At 43.8% G+C, this 26572-nt stretch overlaps 1 protein-coding gene across 1 annotated transcript in view; it reads right to left on the bottom strand.

The window, feature by feature from the left end:
• Positions 1 to 26572, bottom strand: part of DOCK2 (dedicator of cytokinesis 2) — a 400138-nt gene that overhangs the window by 361096 nt on the left and 12470 nt on the right. Inside the window, exons 2-7 of the mRNA XM_004611557.2 lie at positions 19820 to 19903; positions 12296 to 12336; positions 10271 to 10326; positions 9688 to 9784; positions 6887 to 7035; positions 868 to 1003 (exon numbers count right to left, since the gene is read on the bottom strand). Coding sequence (XP_004611614.2) covers positions 868 to 1003; positions 6887 to 7035; positions 9688 to 9784; positions 10271 to 10326; positions 12296 to 12336; positions 19820 to 19903 — 563 coding nt within the window. The remainder of the gene's footprint in view (positions 1 to 867; positions 1004 to 6886; positions 7036 to 9687; positions 9785 to 10270; positions 10327 to 12295; positions 12337 to 19819; positions 19904 to 26572) is intronic.

The following is a 26572-nucleotide window of genomic DNA, read 5'->3' as shown; positions in this document are numbered from 1 at the left end:
CAAAGCAAGCACCTTACCCACTAAAGGGACCAGAGGAAATAACTTTAAAATCAAATAATTTTATTATGTGAATATTACATCTCAATAAAAGCTGAAAATAAAGTTGTTTTCAGATAGGTTAAATTGCTAAAATAATTTTTTAAATATACACTAGATGTCAACTCTTCCTCTATTTAAATTCTTGGATTCACTGGCTTCCCATCACACTTGGAAAATCAGCCTATTTCTTCTCCAAGCCTCTTCGTCTCCTGAGAGCTGCTGACTCCTGAGGCCAGCCTCTCAAATCACCTTTCCTGCTGCCCAACAAGTCTCGTCACGCTGACCTGTCTACTGCTGAATACTCAAGACTCAGTCCCACCCCAGAAACTTTGCATTTGCCCTTGGCCTCAAACATCCTGTCCCCAGACCTCCAGAGGCCTGATGCCTTCACATCACTCAAGTGTCATCTCAGGTGTCACTCCTGCAGGAGACCTTTCCTGCTGGTGACTTGAAAAGTGGCTCCTACTTCACTCCAATTCACATAGCCCTAGTTTATTGCCTTCTAGAAATATAGCACTGCCTGGAATTAATTTGTCCCTTTATTTATTTACTTTTTAAGCTGCCTTTTCTCTCTGGAATGTAAAAGCACTGTGGGAGCGGTAACCTTCCCTGGTACTAAACTACCTTCCACTTGTGGGCTGGATGCTGAATAAATTACAGATCCAAGCACAAAATAATGCAATAAAATACGTTTGGCTACTGATCACCTCAGTCAAAGGACAGATGTCCCTGGAATAATATACAGTCTGGCTAATTGTCCTATTATCTCAAGTTTATGATGTGTTAAATGCCTGCCTTCCTGGCCAAAGCCTATTTCACAAAGCTCACCATTTCTTCCTTGATACGCTCTGTGATTTTATCAGTTGCTTCCTCGTGTGCATGGAACAAGCTGATGACACTAGTATTATCGGGGTCCAAGATATTTCCGTCTTCGTCTCTGACAATCATATCAAGCTCAAGGATTCTGAAAAGCAGAACAGTGGTGTTGGAATTATACGCATGAGAAACCATTATTAATAGTTCTATAAACCACAGAATCTCCATCAATAAAATTCTTTTAGGGGCCAGAGCGATAGCACAGCAGGGAGAGCGTTTGCCTTGCACGCAGCCAACCTGGGTTCTATGCCTGGCATCTCGTGAGGATCCCCCAAATACCACCAGGAGTGATTCCTGAGTATTGCTGGGTGTGGCCCCAACACTTTTAAAAAAATAACCCTATACTTTTAAATAAAATTAAAAGCAAAATAAGCAGTGGGCATAAGTCAAGAAGACTCAGAGTCACATTGCTCCAAGTCAGCCTCGTTGGGAGGGGTTGTGGAGCTCTGCATGCATTTTTCTTTTTAGATAAAGTGCCATGATTCACCAAGTTATTCGCCGTTGAGTTTTAGACATACAATATTGCAGCACAGACCCCCAACACCAGCGCCCACTTTCCTCCACGAATGCTCCCAGGTTCCCTCTCATAAACCCCCATGCCCCACCCCACCCCCCAATCTCAAGCTTGACAGGCGCCTTTCAAAGCTCAGTTGTTGCAGTTTGGGCCTCTTGATTCAGTGTTGCTGACTCTGTGGCATGGGTGTTTGGCTCGATCCCTCCTTAGCACCACCTTTGTACCTGAATCCCTGACCTGCCCCCCACCTGCTTCTCATACACCTGCATGCAATTTTTAAAATGCTTATTTCCTATAATGCTGAATCTGGAGATATGCCACACACTTCAGTTAGAGATTGGACTGCACACATCAGCAAAGTGCTGGGGAAAAAATCTAAAGTGAAATGGGGGCCAGGGAGATGGGCCTGAAGGACATACTTCACATGTGGAATTCCTGAATTTGATCCCTGGTACCATGTGGTCCCTAGAGCACCACTGGGAGAGACCACCCAGCACTATGCTAAATAGAGTAACTCCCCCACCCCCCCAGTACACCCAGGTGTTCCCCAAAAGAAAAAACAAAAAAAAAGGAGGTGAACAAACTATGACTTATAATGGAACTCCTTGTTGCAGGATTTTTTAAATATGGTATTATTTTGGTGGGCTGGAGCGATAGCACAGCAGGTAGGGCGTTTGCCTTGCATGTGGCCGACATGGGTTCCATTCCTCTGTCCCTCTCGAAGAGCCTGGCAAGGTACCGAGAGTATCCTGCCCACACAGCAGAGCCTGACAAGCTCTCTGTGGTGTATTTGATATGCAAAAAAAAAAAAAACAGTAGCAACAAATATCACAATGGAGACATTACTGGTGCCTGCTCAAGCAAATCGATGAGCAATGAGATGACAGTGATACAGTGACAGTGATTATTTTGGTATGTTCAATGATAGAGTGAAAAAAATCAAGTATAAAAATATACACAGAATTTTTCATTTTTAATTATCAAAATGGCAATACTGCCAAAGCACTATACAAATTTAATGCAGTCCCTATCAGGATACTCATGACATTTTTCAAAGAAATAGACAAAACACTCCTGAAATTTATATGGAGCAATAAACCCCCACGAATAGCTAAAGCAATCCTTAGATAAAAGAAGATGGGTGGCATCACCTTCTCCAACGTCAAACTCTACTACAAAGCAGTAGTAATTAAAACAGCATGGTATTGGGATAAAAACAGACCTGCAGACCAATGGAACAGAGTTGAATATCCTGTCACAGACCCCCAAATATATGGCCACTTAATCTTTGACAGAGGAGCAAGAAATGCAAAGTGGAACAAGGAAAGCCTCTTCAACAAGTGGTGCAGGGAAAATTGGATAGCTACCTGCAAAAAAATAAACTCTGACCTCTGTCTAATGCCAGGCACAAAAGTCAGATCAAAGTAAATTAAAGACCTCAATATCAGACATGAATCTATAAGGTTCATAGAAGAAAATGTAGGCAGAACTCTCCATGACATTGAAGCTAAAAACATTTTTAAGGATGAAACAGCACTGACCATGCAAGTGGAAGCAAACATAAACAAATGGGACTACATCAAACTAAGAGGCTCTGCACTTCAAAGGAAACAGTGACCAAAATACAGAAAGAGCCCACAGAATGGGAAAGAATATTTACCCAATACCCATCTGATAAGGAATTAATATCAAGGATATACAAGACACTAGTAGAATTGTATAAGAAAAAAACCTCCAACCCCATCAAAAAATGGGGAGAAGAAATGAACAGAAGTTTCCTCAAAAAAGAAATACTAATGGCCAAAAGGCACATGAAAAAATGCTCCACATCACTAGTCATCAGGGAGATGAAAATCCAAACAACAATGAGATATTATCTCACACCACAGAGACTGGCACACATTCAAAAGAACAAAAGCAACCAGTGCTGGCGTGGATGTGGGGGGAAAGGGAGCTCGTTCACTGTTGGTGGGAATGCCGACTGGTCCAGCCTTTTGGAAAACAATATGGACAGTCCTTCAAAAACTAGAAATTGAGCTTCCATATGACCCTGCAATACCACTTCTGGGAATATATCCCGAGGATGCAAAAGAGCACAGTAGAAATGACATCTGTGCCTATATATTCATTGCAGCACTGTTCACAATAGCCAAAACCTGGAAACAACCCGAGTGCCCTAAAACAGATGACTGGTTAAAGAAACTTTGGTACATCTACACAATGGAATACTATTCTGAGTGCAAGAAAAGTGCCCTCTCCACTGTATTTTATGTATGTATACACACACATATATGTTTTTAAACAGGTACTTAGTAGCAATATCAGGTTGAGGACAGAGAGTCAGTTTTCAGAGACCTCCCCTTGAGCGTGCACTTTTGCTGAGATGGGGGCCTCTGTTGCCCATAGAAAGGAAGACAGAAGAGGAAGAGCTGACACTCGGGATGGAAGATGGTGCTGGAAGTAGACTATGGACCAAACATGATGTATTTGCAGTACTTGTATTGCAAACCACAACACCCCAAAGGAGAGAGAGGGTAAGAGGGAATGTGCCTGCCACAGAGGTGGGGATGGGGTGGTGGGAGGGAACGTTGGTGGTGGAGAAAGGGCACTGGTGGAGGGATGGGTGCTCAATCCTTGTATGACTGAAACATAATCATGATAGTCTGTAAGTCTGTACTAGTATCTCACAATGATTCATTAAGTAAAATAATAACAATAATTTTTTTTTAAAAAAAGAGGAAGAGCTGATAGACTCTGAGAAGGCACCACTACCGTATACCAGATTGGAGAAGGCAGCAAGAATAAACACAGGAGACTCTAGCTTCACCTCTTATTTGAGAATCAGACTGAGAAGCACATCTCTCATCTCCTCCAAATGCAAACAGAAGGGAGCTAAGGTTCACCTGTTTGTCCACATTCATTAGGAAATTAACTTCCAACTGGAGATGACTCATAAACTTGCACCGCCAGGCTGCCGAGCGGGAGATGCTACATGGACAAATGCATCCGACTAATGCTGAGCACACGGTCTCATGCCCGAGAAGCGAATGGAGCAGAGCCAATACATAATTTAATGCCAAGATCACTCCGGCTCTTTCTCTTCAAAATTCATCAAAGAGGATTCGCTTGTATGAATAAAACATCCTCTAAGGTTTCACTGTCTTGGGATTTGGAGGAGCCGTCTGAGGATTCCTCACGCTTTGGTTATCAAAGAGCGTCCCCATTACCCGTCTCGCCTGGGACTTGGGGAGCATTAGCCGTCACCGGCCAGAAGCCCGGCTTCCACCCGTCACAGAAGCTCCGAGTCCCCAGGATCCCAGGCCAGTGCTAATTTAAAGTGCCCACGTTGCCTTTCCGGCTGAAGTCTTCAGGGAAGAGAGAGAAGCAGCCAGGGGCCACCCTAGCTCAGAGCCTCAGTCTCTCACTTCCCCCCAAAGAAACCGGGAAACTGAAAGCAGCAGGGGGGTCGGGGGGAGGCCAGGAGGGCTGGCAATGCTGCAGCATCTCCTGACTCAGGCAGGGCCCTGCTCTCCGTTTCCTCTCTGCACCGAGCCCCTCCGCTCCCTCGCCGTCACTGCTGAGTGTCTGCTCTGCACAGACCCTGTTCCCGGCCCTTCACTGCCTTCAGAGGGAGGGAGCCCCAAGGGAGGCTGTCGCCTGCAGGGTGCTGCGGGCCTGCAAGAGCCCGGGACGCTGCTGCGAGGTTTTCTTTGAGCAGGGACCATTCCATCTGTCCAGGGGAGGGTCTTCCTTCCCAGGACCCCCCATGAGGAGACATGTAAAGACCACGAATGCTGTACCTGTGGAGCAGGAAAACCCAAGCCCCTCAATCCCCACACCCAGTCAGGCCGATGTTCAGCCAAGGACAACCACAGCAAAGGCAGCGGCGGGGCCGGACACACCTGCACGGTGGGCCCGAGACGCAGATTCGGACATGCTCGCCAGCTGCCCGCAGCGAAGCCCGGGGTGGAAGCAGATAAAGTTGGACCGACTGATTTTCCACTACGGCTCATATTCCTTGAATATACGACAAGAACAAGAAAATCTGATGGCTGAAATTTTTCTTTTGACTCTACTTCCTTTTTAGCTCTTACCCACTCTGCAGTTTTTGAACACGGCATCTTTTCCATAAACACTTACCTCTCCTCTTTTCAGCCTGCTTAACCCCTCCTTACCGATCCAGTCTTAGTCACCTCTTCTAAGCGTCCTCCTTGATTGCCTTCTGCCTCTCACATTAAGAGTGCTCGTCCTTCCTAACTCAACACAGCATCGTAGCTTACTCCTAACTGGAGTAAGGACCCTTTCTGAACAGGAGTACTTTTTATATAGCCTGAATTATCTAGTAGGAAAGCAGGCCTGGTCTAAGTACTCATTACATGCTTCTTGTTGGGATGAATAAACAAATGCTGAGGGTAGGATGTCTGGAAGTCATTCAGTAATCAACGGGAACCTCTCCCGGTAGCCCGATAATCGTTCGGAGGGGCTCTGCCGCCAAACTCCTTGGGTCTAGATTATTCTGGTTCTTCCACTTATGAACTAGTCACATGTAATGATTCTATGAAAGCTGCCTAACTTCCTTCAGACCTTCCATTTCTTTAACTGAAAAAAGTGAGGGCAATAAAACTAACTGCTCCCAAAGACTTGTCCTAAGAATTGAAATAAAACGATGCATGTAAAACACTAAGCATTAATTCTCACACATTAATTAAGATGAATAGTTTGATACTGTCACCACTATTATGGGTAGATTTTCCTGAATCAAAAAATCAGTGTCAGGGGCAGAGACACGGTGCAGCAGGCAGGACACTTGCCTTGCACACAGCCAAGTTGGCTGCTTGGTCTCAGACACCCACCATGGTCCCCTGAGCCACCAGGAGTAATCCCTGGATGCACAGCCAGAGATAAGTCTGAAGCACCACCAGGGGCAGTGCAAAAACAAAACAAGACCATTAGTTTCCCATTCTGCTTATCTTCATAGCATCGAACTTCAACTAATTTTTTGCTTCCTCCCTCTTGGAGAAATGCTTTTGTAGCAGGTTCAGACGTATTAACTGATGGCATGTGGCTTGGATAATTTAGGATGAGGGAAGGGACTTTCAGCCTCACACTGGGATTTAGGGAAGAACTTTGTAAAAGGCAGGAATAAAACTGGCAACTAAGCCGAAAGGGAACCAGCATGACTGTGCTCCCCGGCTCCTTGCAAGTAGGTTAAATGAGTGTCCTAAATCTCTCGGCCTGGTAATAACCACTGCATCAGCAAGCCTCCTCTTGGCTCGCATGCCTCTGCGTCCCACTGGGGTGATTGCAAAGGCATACGAGCATGGTTACTGGAAGCAGCCCTCTCCCAGACGGAGAGAGGCCAACTCATATGTAGAAATGAAGCCAAGCTTCTGGGGGAGAGAAAGGGAAGAAGGGAGGACGGGGAAGACGGCTCTTCCCAGAGGAAAGAGAAGTCACCTGTTGCCGTAGTCAATTTTGGATGTGACTTTCTGCTTCAGTTCCTTCAGCTCATCCTTGGGCAGTGTTCCTGAGAGGAGTTGGGACCGCCACTCCATCAGGTCATACATCATGGACTGCACCTGGAGGAATCGCTCCTTTTTGCTGGCCTAGGAGAGAGGAAACAACCTACAATTGATGTGCTAAAGGTACCTGGGCATCTCTTTGATGGAAAGTCAGGCAAAGGGGCTCGAGAGCCAAGTCTCGAGCATCTCTCCTACCTCTGCTCTGCTATAAACGTCAGGTGGTGGTCAGATACAGTGCCGTATTCCCTCCCCCTGAGCCAGCGAGTCTCCCACAGTGAAAGTTATTATCTCACAATGACTTTTTGATTAAAGAAAGAGTGACATCTAACGCTTATCTGAGAAGACACTTGCTGAGCAGGAATAGCACAAACATCTCCACATAAGACCCAGAGGTCAAGCTCAGGACCTTTGAGGCTGAGGCCCAGGCTCGAGGGACCATATGGGGTGGCAGGGATCAAACCTGGGTCAGCTGCATGCAAAGCAAGTGTCCAGCCCCCAAAGTTACTTTTTTTATGGAAAAAAAAGAGGCCATCATCTCAGAGCTTTTGGTAGATACTATAATTTAATAACACTGTCTTGTTTTTATTATATTTATTTGAATAACTTCTAATTGTGCCAAATAGTTTTTTACTTTCCCCTTGGGAAGATTAATATGGTATAATTTTTTAAAAAATACATATATTTGGATTTGTCCTCTAGTTCTTGGCACCGAGCCTCTAAAAATCTTGGAATTTCCTGAAAATTAAAAGTGCCTTTGCCTATACCTGAGACCCTTTTTACTCCACCTAAGTGCAATACGCTAATGAGGTGACTCTTGGTTAGTTTCCTGAGTCCCTGAACTAACTACCGAAGGAACCAACCAGGGAGCCAGGGTGATTACCTGGTACAAGGCAGAGCTAAGGCTCAATCCCCAGCATCATTCATGGTACTCCAAGCACAGAGTACCAGGAGTAAGCCCTAAACACAGTCAAGTGTGGCCCCCCAAAAATACAAAACATAAAGGAATCAATTAGGTAGTTGGAGGATTGGAAATTCCAGTCTTACTCCCCTCACATTCCCCAACCCCAGCCAGGGGAGAAAAATTAGCTAGAGTCCAGGTCTATCCAGCAATGAACTGTGGTTTAATCCATTGTGTCTATATAAGCACCTCTCACATGAGGTTCAACTAAGTTCCCAGATGGTCATATTGATGTGCTGGGAGGTGGTGCTCCAACAGAAGACACAGAATTTCTACGCCTAGATTCCTCTGCATCTCTCTGCTATTTGGTTATCCTGGAGTTGTGTGCTGAAATTATAGAACCTGAGAGGCAGGTGGGAAGGAATGGTGGGAACCTCTGAATTTGTATCTTGTTTACAGAAGTACTAGCAGCCTGGGACCTGAGACTTGCTCCCGGCAGCTGGAGTGAGGATTTTATAGGAATCCATCCATGACTTATGGATTCTGACCCAACTGTCTGAGCAGTCAGAGTTAGAAGTAAGTCAATATTTTATGGGATCAAGTTAGTGTTGGAGAATTGGAGAACTCGTAGCATACCATGCTATAAAGTTCCCTTTGTACCTTTTAAAATTTATTAAAGGAAGCAAGTTTAGGTATTAGACAAATATTTCACACGTTCAATACAGATATGGTAAGAATCATGAAATTCATGCTAGAATCCCATAATTTTAAGTATCTCTCTACTAAGAGAGAAAAATTCTAAAAGGAAAATTTCTAAAATACCAAACTTATATGGTACATGTGATACGGTGTAAGAGGGGCAATGAAGAAATATCAATTTTAATCTCAATTCTTCTACTGAACTCCCAAATATTCCTAACACCTTTGGGTAAATTGAGAGAACTCAATGTTCTAATCCTAAATATTATGAACATCTACTGGAAATCGACATTTCTGGAATTAAAGGTAAGCCTACAAGAGTAGGCATATACCAGCAGGTGTGCCCGGTGCTGTAACAAGCATGCAGTAAGCTTTGGCTGACATTTTCAATCTCCATGTAATGGTTTTCTTAGCTAATTGCTTTAATTAGACTCTTCAGAAGCATCAGAGGGGGATTTAAAAATTAGACTTGCCTCAATGCAGAACAAATACACACAAAGGGCACTCTTTGTTTTGCCAGGGTCAAAACTTCTTCATAGAATTGAGGACAAAGGCATTAGTTAATGAATATGTAACAACAGTATCTCTGAAAGTGTTTAAGTCGACCACCCAATAAGAATCCTCTGAGTTTAATAAAAACAGTGATTAGTAGGCAAACCCCACAGAAGGGAGCTTCCCTTTTTCGTGTCTCTCATTCTTGAGCATACTCGTGTTTGACAGACTCTCCCCTGGTTCAAAAAAATCAGAAGGACCCGTCAGTCTCTGTTCAGGACTGCTCCATCACAAGCTCACTGTGTGACGTTTAGAAAGTCACCAGGGGCTGGAGAGATAGCACAGCGGGTAGGTTTGCCTTGCACTCGGCCGACCCGGGTTCAAATCCCAGCATCCCATATGGTCCCCTGAACATGGCCAGGGGTAATTCCTGAGTGCAAAGCCAGGAGTAACCCCTGTGCATCGCCAGGTGTGACCCAAAAAGCAAAAAAAAAAAAAAAAGTCACCAAACTTCTCTGGAACTTGATGCCCTCAAACTTAACACTGTTTGTTCTACTGGAATCAACTTCACCACACATGTCAAGGATAAATCGCAAATTTGAACATCCAGGTGCTTCCATCCCGGGCCGTGGGGTTGCGAGTCTTACCACATAGAGCTGTTTCCAGATGCTGCCCCATTCCCAAAGTGTTGTGGTCACTTCTTGTGCCAGGGGAATTTCTGCAGGGATGATGTTCTCAATATTTCTATTTTGGGTGGGAGAGAAGATGGTGTGAAATTGAGACCCAGGTGCTAATTTGATAAAATTCTGGCAAGTTTGCATTATACCAAAGCTGCAGAGAGGGACTTTGCTGACCTGAGACCCCGCTACTTCCAACAGCCACACCAATTACATTATGCAAATACAAAGGGCTTCCCCGTTTCCTGGAGTGGGACCTGCATGCTCATTATTTGAAATAAATTTACTTTAATAGACTCTAAGGTAGCTGCCAGGAAAAAGTTTGATTCTCCAAACTTACTAATACCCCCCTCAGAATCAGATATGAACGCAAATCAATTTGGATTAGATTTCCCATGCAGTGAAGGAAAGGAATTACACAAATAAGCACGGGCTGGTGAAGATGGATCAGCTAAGCACTCTTCACATCTGCCAGCTCATATTTTCAAAGTAAACAGGACAGAGGCATCTGCGAGCCACTGGAGAGTCAAGGCTGGTGACGAACAGCAAATACCTTCTTTTCTCAACTATCACTTCTTTGATGTGGATGAAGGACTTAGGGAAAATGCCCTGTGGGAAACAGAACAAAACCGAATAAGCAGAAGGAATAGACTACGAAAATAAAATAAAATGGCATCCCTACAGAAATAACTGACCCCACGGTTCACGGTTTCCCTCAAACCTATTAAGTAGTGGGCTGGAGAGATAGCACGGGGGTTAAGGCTCTTGTTTTGCACACGGCCAGCTCTGCTTCGATCCCCGGCACCACATATGGTCTCCGGGAGTGATCCCTAAGTGCAGAGCCACGAATATGTCCTGAACACTGTGAGGTATGACCTTAAAAAAAAAAAAAAAACACCTAAATTCAAAATCCACTGAGTGGAGTGGTAAAACCAAAACGTTTTCAGAGGAAGGGATTGCTTCCACGCAGTTTCCTGGAGGCCTGAGGGCCCCACTGGCACTTCTGAGCCACTGGGCTGCGGCTCGCCGTGAGGGCCTGGTGAGTGAACGTGGGTGATGCTGCATGGGTCTGTGGTGCCGGGGATGGTGCAGGATAACCTGGCCGTGCTGGGGATCTCCAGAGCCACATCCTGAGACACTAGCGGACCATGTGGTACTAGTGATCAAACCCAGGCCAGGTACTTCTTGGCCCAGGCTCTAACCACTGTACTACCCCCCGGTACCCAAAACCTTGAGACTCCAAAAGAAATATCGCAGAGTTAGACAGAAACAGAGGCTGCAATCTTATTCCATGTGTTTAGGTTTAGTTCCCATTCAGGTTTTATAAGTGTTTGGCGTCCCGCTAAAAACTCCAGATTTCTTTTCTTTTTTCTTTTTTTAAATTTTTTAAAAAATTAAAAATTTTTTTTTAAAAATTAAAAACTTAATTTTTAAAAAACTTTTAAACATTGAATCACTGTGAGATAGACCCTTCCAAAGCTGTTCATGATTTCATTCATGCAGTGTTTCAAAACCCATTCCTCCACCAGTGGACATTTCCCAGCACCAGTGTCCCCAGTTTCCCTCCCATCACCCCCATCCTCTGCCCCCCAACACCAACACTGCCTCTCTGGCAGGTTCTTTTCTTTTCTTTTCTTTTCTCTTCTTTTCTTTCTTTCCTTTTCTTTTTTCTTTTCTTTCTTCTCTTTCTTTCCTTCTTTCTTTCTTTCTATCTTTCTTTCTTTCCTTCTTTCTCTAGATTTCTTTTCACATGCATTCTATTGTGTGGAAAACAAGGGAGCAAGGGAGTGGTTCAAAGTGCCCCTAACAATTCCAGAAAATATGGCACTCTTGTAATCATGAGAAGCTGGGCAGTCAGGTCTTAAAGCAACAGCACTAACGGATGCAGAAGCACTTGAACTAGTTGGATGCAAGACCTATTTCTCCCTGGATATATTTTATTGTTCTGGAGAGCAGAGTTGGTTAATGCTTCCCAAACACAGTCTGCCAGAGAAAAAGAAATTATCTTTTACTAATTATTTTTTACTAATTATGGCCAAGTTAATAAGAGAAGTAGATCAATTACTTGGGAATCCCTTCATAAATGCAACCAACATGTGACTGGGGGCACCAAGAGTAATCAGGGCACAAGCAGTCATGGAGACTGCTGTCATGGAGACGGTTGCATAGTCTGGGTGCTGGGAGAAGTGAACCCTCAAAGACGGGCCCTGATTTTTCTGTTAGGTTGGAGTCGTAGGTGAAGAAGTGCTGAATGCCTCCAAATAACTGTAACAGAAGTCAGTAGAAGGCCGATTTTAGACTAAAAGTGTTCAATACCATCAGGGCTTCAGGAGCAAGAGGAAAAGAATCATTCATAACTGACATGTCAGAAAAAGTATCAGAGAGAAGACAACTCAGGGGTTCACCCTTAATAACAAAGGGAAAGGCGGGGTGCACTGAGGCAAAGGGAGGTCAAGGCCGGGGTAGAGACAGGAAAGCACAGGGCACAGTGAGAAGGGAAAGGATCGGTCTGACACAAGTGATAGCAGGGTCACGTGAAGACACCAAGTATTGTTCCAATAACACAAATTAATCTTACCTGTAACATTTTGTGCTTTATGAGGTATCCCCTATACCAGTCTGTAAAGAGAAAACAAAGAAAGGTCTCTCATCTATTCTTACAAGTCTGTTGGTGTTTTGTTATCGGCCCTTTTCTCTACCTGCCTGGGCACGGGGTCCAGATGCATGTTTTTTAACCCCTGTCTAAGGGACATAAGCAAGGCTTAGGGATTTGGGCAGCAATCATAAAGGAACAATTCAAACAGCACAAAAGGTACCTAAATCATGATTTGCAAAAAATTTGTCATCACAAAATACACATTTATGGATAGGTAAAATAGATTTTTCTTTCTGCAAGAATATCAAAAATGATTCAATTAACAGAAATCCAAATTGTACACAGTCCTCTGACAAAATGAGCCTCGGCGTAGCAAGTATTGATGACTATAATGAGCCTACTGGCCTTTGAAATGATTCAAGTACAGCCAAGTAGTGGCATTTGTCATCTTTGTAAATAAAAAGCGTCTGTTGGGAGCCTCATTAGCAAGCTCTCATTACTGGGCTGACAGATTGTTGTCGAAATTTGTTCTCAACAGACATACGTGCAAGCCCCCAAATAAACAACCTGAATTGCAAAGTCACCCCTTACAGTCATGAGCTAGCTTGTGGACCAACTCCTAAAAAAGCTTTAAAGCAAAAGGGCCTAGAGTGGATTATTTTACAAAAAATTATTTTATTTGAAGTGGGGCGGGGGTCCTACCCAGGTGCTTGGGGAACACACACAGTGGGGACCAATCCTAGTCGTACTCAAGGAACCAGACAGTGCTGGGTATGAAACCTGGGTCTCCTGCGAGTAAAGAATGCACTCCAGTCCTCTGAGCCATCTCCCCCGCCTATTCTGAGTGACTTTATTTTTAGAGACAGACAGAGGAAGAAGAGAAACGAAAAAGGAAGGAGGGGGGCAACAGAACAAAAGGAAAGGAGGTTGGAAAGAAGAAATCTTGGATTTTAAATAAAGTGCCATTCTTCCTAGATGAGCGGAGTTTCATATAATTAAGCCTTTTGGGGGAGGGGGAGTTGACCATTTTTATTGAGATATCATAACTTATAATACTATCAATTATACTTTTCATGCATACATTATTCCAGTGGGCTGGAGCGATAGAACAGCAGGTAGGGCATTTGCCTTGCACGCGGCCAACCCGGGTTCGATTCCTCCGCCCCTCTGGAAGAGCCCGGCAAGCTACCGAGAGTATCCCACCCGCACAGCAGAGCCTGACAAGCTACCCATGGCGTATTCAATATGTCCAAAACAGTAACAACAAGTCTCACAATGGAGACGTTACTGGTGCCCACTCGAGCAAATTGATGAGCAACAGGATGACAGTGACAGTGACAGTGCTTATTCCAATGCCATACCCATAACCAGAGTGCTTACTTCCCTCAACCAGTGTCCCAAGGACCTCTTGAAGCCATGCTCATCCCTACCCCAGGCAAGCTCAGTTACATAGGCAAAATCTCCAGTTCTGGTGCCTTTTGTCACTTGTTGTTCCCTTAATAAAGCCTTTTAATCAACCAAGTCACACGGCTAGTGAGTGGCAGCATCAGGATTTGAACATAACCTTGGAGGTTTACTAATTCTCAGAACTTTGGCTCACTCCTGAGCAATGAAGTTTACGCATCCACCAACTTAGAAAAAGTTCCAGATATTTTCAAGAGAAGTGAAAGTCCCACAATGGTATGCAGAAAATAGTCTCATTTCTAGAAAACAACAGGGGTAACAGGGGTCTTATTTTACAAGGCAAAACCCAGGCCGGAAATACAGTAGAAGGTAAGGTGCTTGCCTTGCATAAGCCCACCCGGGTTCAATTCTCAATACAGTAGAGTCCCCTGAGCACCACCATGAGTGATCCCAGAGTACAGACCAGGAGTAAACATTAGCACTGCCAGTTGCAGCTCCAAAACACACACACACACACACACACACACACACACACACACAAAGCAAAAAAATCTCTGTAACAAACCCTTCTCCAATCCTTTCCTCTTGTTTCATTTGACCAGTAAGTAAAATTCAAAAGTTCTTGGAAACTTCTGTCCCTAAAAGTTCTTGGAAGCCACTGTCTCTAAATCCCATTTTCTTCCCCACTAAGAGTGGGTATCTTGGTCTGGAAAGTATGTGTCAGAAATGGAACTTTTCCTGTTGTTTCAAAAAGGGAGACTCAGGTGCGAATAGTTGAGGGCAAGCAGATATTCTCTCTGAATTGCTTAAAAAGAAGAGTTTACATATGTGGAATATAAATTAACATAATATGAGACTGTCACCCAAGGACAGTAGACAAAAGGGCCAGGAATACTGCCCTATAGTTGGAAGCTTGTCTCATGAACTGGGGGAGAAGGCAGCTAGCTGGGATAGAGAAGGGATCATTAATACAATGATGGTTGGAGGAATTGTTCGGGATGGGAGATGTGTGCTAACAATAGATAAAGGAACAAACATGATAACTTCTCAGTATCTGTATTGCAAACCATAATGCCCAAAAGTACAGAGGTAGTATGGGGAAAATTGTCTGCCATGGAGGCAGGAGGAAGGTTGGAAAGGGGGGGGATATGGTTGGAAAGGGGGTGGATATACTTAGGACATTAGTGGTGGAGAATGTGCAATGGTGGAGGGATGGGTGTTTGATCATTGTATGATTTATACTCAAACATGAAAGCTTGTAATTGTATCTCACGTTGATTCAATAAAAAATACATAAATAAAAATAAAAAGAAGAGTTTAAACCACTCTCATTGGGCTTTCTCCCCAAAGAAATCCCCCACAGCAGTCTTTGTAATCAGAAGAGAAAATGCAGAGAAAGAGCAGGAAAAGGAGGGGCAGAGAGATTGAGGGAGGGACAGAAATCTTTGGAGGAAGAAATTGTTGCTTTGGGAAGGTATTATATAGCCTCTCTGCTTCAATATCAAATCAAAGTTTGAGAGGCAGGGGTATGGTTCAGAAAATCTGCTCAGAAATATTATGGTCACCTAGAATCTCATACTGGAGCTGTATGGTTTTTCATGAAGGAGATGAACTCACCTTTGATTTTATTTGATCAGGGAAGACAGAGAATTGGGAAAAGTACCCTAAACCCCCTTCCGGCTCTAACCTTGTCTGAATTGTGGGAAGGTAAGAAGGAAAGGTGCATTAAAATGGATGTGGGATTGAAGTCTTTTTTTTTTTGCAATGTCATTAAATATCAGAAAAGATGTCAAACAAGCAAAAGTAAAGAACATGTCTAGAAAAATGGCATTGCTTTTCCATTTTTATCCCCCCATGAAGAATTCCCACTGCTCAATAAACATTTACATGTATTTGCCAGATATAAAACAGGACACAAAATATTTATACTGCCTCTAGGCAGAATAAGCTATCCAAGTAATATGATACAAACATAGAAATAAGCATTAAGATGTCTCAGGTCTAGCAACAGTTACCCCTTCTGAATTCTTGGTGTTTTTAATCACAACAATATTTTAGTGAGGCTGGGATAAAGGACAATGGCTAAAGTACATGTCTATTATGAACCCAACCCGGGTTCAATCCCAGGTACAGCAAATCCCTACAGCATGTCCAACTTCAGCTCTGGAGGTCTCAGGCCCCATCAGGGTTGCCCAGGTAGTCCTCAGCACCACATTCTCAGGCCCTTGATGGTACAGGCCCAGCCTAGTTGGCTAGTGGTCACAAATGATGCCCTGGCTCTTCTGCAAACTGCGTGAGATACCTCCTCCACCATGCATCCCACACACTGTCACTGTCATTGTCACTGTCATCCCGTTGCTCATCGATTTGTTCGAGCAGGCACCAGTAACATCTCTCATTGTGAGACTTAATTTGTTACTGTTTTTGGCACATCCAATACGCCACGGGTAGCTTGCCAGGCTCTGCCGTGCGGGCGCAATACTCTCGGTAGCTTGCTGGGCTCTCCGAGAGGGGCAGAGGAACCCACAACACCAAAAATAAATTAGCTTCATAGGGACTAGAAAGACAGTACAATGGGTGAGGTGCTTGCCCTGCATGTGGCCAACCCGGGTTTAATTCCTGGTACCCCTATAGTCTCTCGAGCCAGGAGTTATCCCTAACCAGGGCCATGAGCAAGCCTAGAGCACTGCCAGTTATGCCACAAAACAAAACAAAACAATGTTAATCAAAGTTAATCAAAATGTTTGAGCTCTCAGGTAAGAAAAAAAACCTGCTTCATATTTAACGTTCCAGGTCATATTTCTGGTTTCCCCATTCATAGAAATAAATTTAGTACATAGATAAGAAGGGTTGCCACACCCTGTCTAGGCAATCAGAAAGTTGACTTCCAGGTTTTCTGGGCCAGAGAAATGTAAAAGATAAATGGATGCCAGTCAGAATAGAACTCTACGACAAGGGGCGGAGGTAGCAAGAAATATAGAATGCAGCCACGTATGGCATTAGACAGTTTCTCTGTTTTCTCATTGATCCTCATAACAAATCCGGGCATAACAAATCCGGATGAGTAGTGGCAACCCATTTCACAAATAACAAAACCAAAAGCCTACCTACACAAGATCACTCAAGTTATGAAGAGCGTAACAGGAATTAATGTTCTGATTCAAAATCCCAGAATCTTCCCACTTTTTTCACCTTTTTTTAGGGGAAAGGAAATTTATTGAAAAATACAAAGAATAAAATAGTTCTATTGCTACTACCCAGAATTAATAATTTTTACAGTATAGGGATATGTACTTTGAATCTTCATCACCATAGGTCCAAACTGTTATGTCCTATATATGTTATGTATAGTCTAAACTAAGCAGAACAGTGTGTGTATATGTATATATGTATATATATACACATAATAATTATCCTGAATACCATTACTCAGGAAAAGGAAAACATTATCAACTTTTCTTCCTTTCTCTTTTTTTTTGGCCACACCCAGAGGTGTTCAGAGTTTACTTCTAGTTCTATGCTCAGGGGTCACTCCTGGTGGGCGTGGGGACCATATGGGGTACCGGGGATCAAAACTGGGTCACCTGCAAGCAAAGCAACCTGCCTACTGTATTCAACTTTTCTCATCAACTTTTTTATCTTTATATAAATAGATAAAATACAATTTTTAAGTTTTCTCATCACTATCACTGTATCGCTGTCATCCTGTTGTTCATCGATTTACTTGAGCAGGTGCCAGTAACATTTCTATTCGTCCCAGCCCTGAGATTTTTGCAGCCTCTCCTTACTCATTTTTCCCAACAATTGGAGGCTCTTTTCAGGGTCAAGGGAATGAGACCTGTTATTGTTACAAATTTTCTCATAAAAATTATAATGTTGTAGATACTATGAATCTAAAAATCTCAGGTTTAGTCTTAGCCATATTTAAAAAAAGAAACAGTTAATTAAGTAAAACTGAAGAAAATGTTACTTTTCAATTAATTATTTTTCTTCACAAGAAACTCCTCTAAAGTAGCTACGAAAGCATTGAAATATTGCCAGTTTTGCTTTTTTAATTACATGTTTTACTTCTAATTAATACAGACCAAATTTCTGTTTTGAAAACGACATAATCTATTCTCTCCTATTCCTCTCACACTTCTCAGATCTATTAGACTTTATTTTCCACATTGTACAGTTTCTCAGCAATTAAAACATTTTGGGGGCTGGCATAAACACCAAGGCTTTTTAAAAATAGTCCCGGATATCACACCCAGAGTCTCACACATGCAAGTTAAATGCTTTTCCACTGAGCTACTTCGCTAGCCCTAAGACATTATGACTGTTGAGACTAATTTAATAAATCAATCCATTTGTACCCTATAGTCACTACTTTTCCTTTTATCACAGCTTTTAATTGATTCAAACGTAATTTAATTGAGAGTCCATTTATACTCTATAGTCACAATTTTTCCTTTTATCATAGCCTTTTAGTTGATTCCAAATTAATTTATTTAAAATTGATTCATCTCTCAATTGGTTTGATTTTGTTTTTCAACTAGGTTCTTGAAAGCGGATTTAAGGAACAAGTCTAAGTTCTTTTAATAATATCACTTTGACTAATTTCTTTTTTGATAATACTTTAATTTTCACATATACTATATTCCAGCATAATCATTTTTTTCCATCAAAATACTGGGCATGTATCCTATCTGCAAAGCAAGCACATCAGTAGGCTAATCTCAGAACTGTTAGCCATCAAAGGCCTCTGGGCAACTTTAGGATTCCCTGGTTTTTCAACGAGAAAACTATAAAGGTATATGCATTATAAACCATAAAAATCTGCACACTGAAGCATTAGCTACTAGAATAATTCTAACAGACTTTTGAACATTGTATTTTCAAAGTATTCATAATTTGGTAATCAGTTATCAAATTAATCCATCCAGTTCTTTCCAGAAAGGTATGGTGTCCATTGATTTCAAGTATACATTAAAAATAAGACCAATAAAAGATTTGAAATCTGAAAACCAGGAACCAAGAGGTTAGTAGCAGAACTGCTTGTCCCAAGTTAATAAAGTGGGGATGAGTCAGCCAGCAGCGTCGCTCTGGAGACTGGGCGGCAGGCAAGGCAAGACCTCTGGAAGCATCTGCCCACAAGCAGCCTGTGTGTCCGCTTACTGCCCTCAAGCTCCCTCCAGGGAAACTGCATGAAGAGAAGAGGATACTTACTTGAATTTTAAGATGCAGGACACTAGAAATATTTACTGACGTTTTCCCATCTGTCCTGACAGCAACGGGGAGAGAAAAGAATAGAGGCCTATGCCGAAGGGGTGGAGAGAACGGCCCCCAGCCGACTGTGACCTTGGGGGGATCTTAGCCCCCCCCCCTCTGCACTGGGAAAGGCCTGTTTCTCAGAACTCAGTCAGCAGCATCAAAGAGACACGGAAGAGAAGTGTCTTGCTGTGCTGGGTCTTGGTTCTTTCTTTGCCCTTGGCAGACCACAACACACGGGGCAGAAGCAGGTTTGCACCAGACAGACAGACAGACAGACAGACAGACAGACAGGGCTGGAACCAGGGGTAGAAGGTGGGGTGAATAACACAGGGTATTTGGCGTCACACCCCTCCCGGGTCTCTCCCTGTCACAGAGTTTGTTAAAAGGCCCAGAAGGGCCTCTAGCTCGCTGAGGGCAGTGAGAACTACTGCGAGGACCAGGCAGAGAGTAAGAGCAGTTTCAAAAGCCTGGGTGTGTTTGCCTTCCTTTATAAGGTCACTGGTCCTGTTGAAGAAGTATATTTAGAAAAGTGTCACAGCCCAGCCAGCCCTTGTCAATGGCCAGGAGAGAACACAACGAACATCAAACCACCCCGGTAGGTCTTTCCTACAAGGTATAAATTCTAAACTAATAAAACACTATTTTTTGGTAAATTTTGATTACCAGTATTGGCAAAATATATTTCAACAATCCACACACAGTTACCAATTCTGAAAAAAAAAAAAAAGAGGGCAGGAGGCGCTGGCATGCATGACAGTTGTCACAACACGGGGTGTTTGGCATCCCCCAAATTGGCATTTGGCCAAGGGTCTTCAGCATTCAAGGGCCCCCGGACCCTGGACTCACCTCCACAGGTTTCCTGGATCCGCACCACGTCGCCGATCTGCAGGGAGAGCTGGCAGGCACTGCTGCCCTGGAAGTTGTAGATGGCTGTGGAAGGGAAGAGAGGCAGCGGGTGAGCCTTGCGCCACTCTTTTCTGCCCTCCCAGCCTCAAGTCTAGCGCACCGGTGTGGCTCCCGTGGACGGAACTGAGCCAGAAACCCAGCTTGCACCTAGAGGCCTCCACTCACCACCAAGGCCGGAGCCTCTCTAGAACAAGCCTGAGGGAAAGGAGAGATGACTGAATGCCAGAGGTTCTACTCTCATGGCACCCCTACGAGGTGTGAACTGCGATGCTATGCTGTAGAGGAAAAGACAGCAGCTCTGAGGGGTTAAGCAATGGCCAAAGTCATCAGGCTAGGAAGGGGGAAAAATTGATTTTGATAGTCTCAATAAGGACGATGGCCACTAGCTGTTCCCCATGACTCCATCCTGGCAACCAACAGTCTAACACGTCACCCTCTCCATCTCCAGCACTCCGGCACTCACAACCTTCACTGTCTCAGGAAGCCGTATCTGTCTTCTAACCAGGTCTAATCCACCTTTGTTCCTCTAGATAAAGATGCCATTCTTCAGCCTGTACCAAAACCAGTCCTCTGGCCAGAGTTGCTCTTCCTTCATAAATTCCTCCGTTTTCTTTTTTTTTTTTTAATTTAATCACCATGAGATACAGTGCAAATCTGCTCATGATTGGCTTTCAGTCATACAATGTTCCAACACCCATCTCTCCACCAGTGTAGATTTCCTACCACCAATATTCCCCGTTTCCCCTCGGCTGTCTCTTCTCTCTCTCTCTCTCCCTATCTCTATATCTCTCTCTTCCTTCCTTCTCTCTTCTCTCTCTCTCTGTATTATGCTTTATAATACTGGTACTGAAAGGTAATCAGGTTTGTTTCTTTACTTACTTTCAGGGTAAGTTCCTATCCAGAGCGGTCATTTCCAACCGCCTCTGTCAGAGCGGTCTCTTCTCTATTCTAAACTACCCTCTCCCCCACTCCCCCACTGTAAAACAAATCCCGTGCTCAAGAGGAGCTGTGAAATCCCCCACGCTGAAGGGCTGTGTAAGTCCCTCACACGCACGGGGATGACATGTGAAAGGGTGTTCACGGGCTCTCCAGGCAGCTCTTTCTCCTGTGGGCGTTCAATGCTCCCAAGCCAAGCTGCTTCTCCACCCGGGAAGGCTGGAGGACGCCTTGGACGGACAAAGAAAGAATGAGGGCCAAGCTGGTTGTTGACTAGTTCTCGTTTATTCAACCTCTCATCTCTCCCAGCTCTCTCCAACCCTCTGTGTGTGTATCTCTAACAGCAATTCTTTCTTCCTGCTGTATCCATCTCCTCTCTCTCTCTCTCCCTTTCTCTCTCTCTCTGCTGTCTCTGCTATCTCCATAATCATCTCTCCTTCAAACCATCAATCAATCCATTTCTCCCAACAACCAATTCTCAATCCAACAGTCAATCCATTTCTCCAATCATCAACTCCCCCCTTTCTCCCCGCAGCCGCCCTTTGTTATCCTCTCACCACGCCTCCCCAACCACGCCTCCCCACGGGAAGCGAGATCAAAAATGTTTTTCCAGACTTCCCAACCACCTGCAGCCCATGAGGGCAAAACAGCCCTTAAGTGTGTTTGTCCTCTCCTTAAATCTGCAACTTAATTAGTGTCTTTAATTCTAATACTTACCATTCTGTATGGACACAGTAATAGACACTTTTAGGGTGACTTTTAGGGTGACTCTCCTGGGGACATCTTACCAAAGACTTAGACTACAGTGCTCAGGCCAGATCAATCATTCCTAACCCCAGCAGGGTCCAAATCTAGTTAGTACTTTTGAATCATGACAGAAATTGTCCACAACCAAGCTCTTATAGTTAAGCATTAGGGCACTTTGGCCAGGCCCATTTCGATGCCAGGGTAGCTCATAGCTCACTGCTTGTCCTGGGTCCATCAAGTCCCTCATTGGGGGACTTTTGGGGATCTAGGAAGTAAGGGAAACTGAGGCTTATGTCCAGAGAACAGATGTCCAGGAGATATATTATTTGGAGTCAATCAACTCCTAAGCCACAGGCTTGTCTTTCTAACGGCCTTCCTGTATCCGTACAAAAAGCAACTGCTCTGAAATAACTAACCCTGAAAAGGACGTTAAGGAGAAGAGAAAGACAATATTTACAAGTCAGAGTCTGATCAGGAGACAAAAGTAATTGACAGGCTGAAGGGAAATCAACAAACACAAGCTCCTAGCGGCTGGGGAGGAAGGGCAAACCAATGGTTACCCTACACCCCATCACTTGGGGCAAGCTTCCAACTGCAGACCGGTCCTCCTGGCCCTTGTTTCTACTGTCCTTGGGTTTTAGTCTCATACTGAGTTTTTTTATATCACACAAATGAGTGCAATCATTCTTCGTCTGTCCCTCTCCTCTGACTCATTTCACTTAGCATGTTTTCAAAGATATAACACTATAGATCAAGCCACTTGAAGCAAAGATAAAACAAATGGGACTACATTAAACCAAGAAGTGTCTGCACCTCAAAAGAAACATTTACCAAGATATAAAGACAGCCCACAGAATCGGAAAAAATATTTACCGATTACTTATCTGATAAGAGGTTAATATCAAAGAGACATAAGGCACTGGTACAACATTACAAAAAAAAATTCCACCAAAAAATGGGGAGAAGAAATGAACAGAAACTTCCTCAAAGAAGAAATACAAATTGCCAAAAGGCACATGAAAAAATACTCTACATTTCTGATCATCATGCAACAATGAGATATCATCTCATACCACAGAGATTGGCACACATCAAAAAAGAACAAGAACAACCAGTGCTGATGCGGATGAGGGGAGAAAGGGACTCACATTCATTGTTGGTGGGATGCCAATGGTCCAGCCTTTTTTGGAAAGCAATTCCAAAACGTGGGCATTCCACAAAAACCTAGAAATTGAACTCCCATATGAACCAGCAATACTATTTTTGTGAATATGCCCTTAGGGCCCAAAAACACATGGCAGAAATAAAGATCTACATTTTTATGTTCATGCAGCACTACTCAAAAAGTCAGAATCTGGAAACAACCTGAGTGCCTGAGAACAGATGACAGGATTAAAAAAAAAAACAACTATGGTACATCTACACAATGAAATACTACACAGCCACCAGGAAAAATATAGACATGAAATTCCCTCCCTGATGTCTTTACGTAACACTAACTCGTTGGTTGGATTCATTTGAATAGCCAATATTCAAAGATTCTGTCTTCGAATTGTCAGTTCCTGGGAACAGGAATTTGCTAGGAAAAGGCCCAGAGTCTCCTCTGTGCTATCAAGAGACTCCACTAAGGTTCAATCTCTTGAACATAAAACCATGCCAGGCCACTGCTGTGCTTAGGCTCTGATGCGCATCATTTGCTAAGAGAGGACCAAGTCACATTGTTAACCGAGAGTTAGGATGCAACCAATCTCCAAAGCCTAAGATAAGGGGCTGGAGCAATAGCACAGCGGGTAGGGCATTTGCCTTGTATGCGGCCAACCCAGGTTCGATTCCCAGTATCCCATATGGTCCCCTGAGCACCACCAGGAGTAACTCCTGAGTGCAAAGCCAGGAGTAACCCCTGTGCATCGCCAGGTGTGACCCAAAAAGAAAAAAAAATGCCTAAGATAAAATCATCGTGTTCAGGGAGCCATAGTACAGCAGGTGGGAAACTTGCCTAGCAGGTGGCTGAGCATGGTTTAATCTCAAGCACCATATATTATCCCCCAAGCCCCACAGGAAGTAAGCCCTGACCACAGAGCCAGGAGTAAGCCCTGAGCACCACCAGGTATGGCTCAAAACAACAACAACAACAACAAACATTGAAACATTTTAAAAAATTGTCTTCAGATGCCTTCAAGAATGGGATGGGGCAATAGCACAGCAGGTAGGGTGTTTGCCTTGCACGCAGCCGACACAGTTTCGATTCCTCTGCCCGGCAAGCTACTGAGAGTATCCCGCCCACACGGCAGAGCCTGGCAAGCTACCCGTGGCATGTCCGATATGCCAAAAACAGTAACAACAAGTCTCACAATGGAGACGTTACTGGTGCCCGCTCGAGCAAATCAATGAACAATGGGACGACAGTGCTACAACAGTGCTACAATGCCTTCAAGAACAATACAGGATGCAATGAGTATGATTTGGGAAGGAACACTGGGAGGATGGATGGTATGGGTCTGCATGTCCTCATCATCTATCACTCAGCAAATATTAGTAAGTAATTGCCCATGATGTGCCAAGCACATACTCTTCTGGTGAACACACAAGCCAATAAAAGAGTGGCAAGTTACAATATGTATGATGGAAGCAGCAAGCAGGGCCTGGCAGAGAATAACACAGGACATCCATTTCCTGTATTGTTCTTTCTCAAGCAAGTTAAGAAAGTCCTCCCAGAGCAGATATATGAAGATACATGAAGAAATTAAATAAGTAAGCTATGGAGACAGCAAAGGGGCATTTTAGGATGGAACAGCATATACAAAAGTCCTGAGGGGGAAAAATAAACTTGGCATGCTCAAAAAGCATGAAAAAAACTGCTGTGTACTGAGTAAGAAGTGGTGGGAAGAATGACACAAAAAGAGATGGAGCGGCAGGGGCTTGGGAAGTATATAATTTATGTCCGTAAATTACTTTTCATCCTTCTTATCACCCAGTAGTATTTTACTTCCTATATGGTAACTTTTTTTTTACCCATTCATGTGCCAGTGGACATTAAAGCTGCTATATGTAGGATGTTCATAAAAATGCTCCTAGGGGGCTGGAGGAATAGCACAGCAGGTAGGGCGTTTGCCTTGCACGCGGCCGACCCGGGTTCGATTCCCAGCATCCCATATGGTCCCCTGAGCGCCGCCAGGGGTAACTCCTGAGTGCAAAGCCAGGAGGTAACCCCTGTGCATTGCCAGGTGTGACCCAAGAATGCTCCTATAACACAGGAACCCATATATTTTTCAGGCTTTGTGTTGTTGTAGTTCTTGGATACATACTCAGTAGCAGAGTAGCTGGATCCTACGGTAGTCCCAATCTTAATTTTTTGAGAAATCTCCATACTACTTTCCATAGAGACTGAACCAACTGACACCCAGCTCCCCCATAACAGTATAAAAAGGCTCAGTTTGTTTCATATCCTCATCGACCTTTTCCTGTTATTCCAGCAGGCATGGTGGTAAGATAACTCAATGCAAAATTTTGATTTACATTTTCCTTAAAATCAGTGACAATGAATGTATTTGTATGCACCCTTTCTCCTATATAAGAATGACCTATTTCTTCCTTCCTCCCAGTCTTGGCCTCATTTCAAACCCTATCCCACACAGGCGGGAAGGACATAAACTGGGCATACTTGAGCTTGCTGGTGGCTTCACTCAAACTCTCCACTCCTTACTCCTTTCTGCCCCACAGATCTGAGGACCTGCCTGCCGTAGCTGCAGAAGCAGAAAGGTTTCGAACGGAAAAATACCTTTCATGATATGTTTGCTCTGGGCCACTGGCAAGCAAGACTGTGTTTTGCTCCTTGGCTCTCTCCTTCCTGACTCTTCTTACTCTTCCTCACTCTCTGCCCAGTTTAATCAGGAAAGAAGCTCGCACAGACTAGCTTTGGATGTCGGGGACAGAATTGGCATTCAATGTGAAAGCCCACATTCATCCCAAGGACTCATATCTTATAAAATGAAAATAACCATTTAATTTATAAATGTCTTTCTGTCTTTGCACAAAAAAAAAAAAGCCTCAGTTCTCAAGGCTCCATCTGGGGAAAAGCAGACATTACTGGCAAAGGAAGTGGCTTTGCATACCAATACCCGATTCTGTTAAGTTTTCTAAATGACTAACAGGAAACTTTGAAGCGGAATGCCACTCAGGGCTCAAGTGAGACTGCTTATCTCTGAACCTCATTTGTTTCACATCCTCACCAACATTTGCTTCTGCACAAGAACAGGACATGTTCTTCTCCACTCTCTGCAGGCCTCACCACTGAAAACCAGTTTTTGAGTGAGAGAGAAAATGCAGAAAAACACGAGAAGGATAGAAGATAACAATTAAGTGGAAAATGCTGGAGTCCACTCCCTGTCCCACCATGCTCGTGCCGCCTACAGTAGATGGACAAGTAGGAGGACTGCACAGAGGCCCAGCCCAGCCAACCCTTCCCTCTGAAGCCCTTATGACATGGAGACTGCTGACGCCACCCAAGGGAGACTAGACCTCTCCCTGCATCAAAACGCCCAGGAACCGTTGCAGCAATTGATTACTGGAAAGCTCACCAAAACGCTCAGGTTGAGGACCCAAAAGGTATTTCAAGCACCAGTGCCACCTAGGGTCACAGAATCCAATGAGGACTCAAACTGGAAGACCAGGGAAGGGAGACAGTAAGGGCAGATACAGCAGACAGGTGGCACTTCCAACAACCCTGGAAATTAAATCCATTCACTAATTACCAACTTCACCTAGACATATCAATGTGTCCTGGAAATCAGGAGCCCACATAGAGAAAAGTAAGAAGGCAAAAGTAAATACTATGGTGAGAGCAAACTGCTGAGAGAAATTAGGGTGGGGTTTCTATGTTTGGTATAATATTAGATAATTTGGTATAATAATATGTAACAGTAGCTGTCTTTGGACTTATAAATAAGGAAACTGAGGCATGGGAAGGCTAGAAATTTTATCCACCTATTTAGACAAATAGATAACACAAAA

This window comes from Sorex araneus, chromosome 2 (genome assembly GCF_027595985.1).
Source record: "Sorex araneus isolate mSorAra2 chromosome 2, mSorAra2.pri, whole genome shotgun sequence".
Lineage (NCBI taxonomy): Eukaryota > Metazoa > Chordata > Mammalia > Eulipotyphla > Soricidae > Sorex > Sorex araneus.
This window is presented reverse-complemented; position numbering and strand designations above follow the sequence as displayed.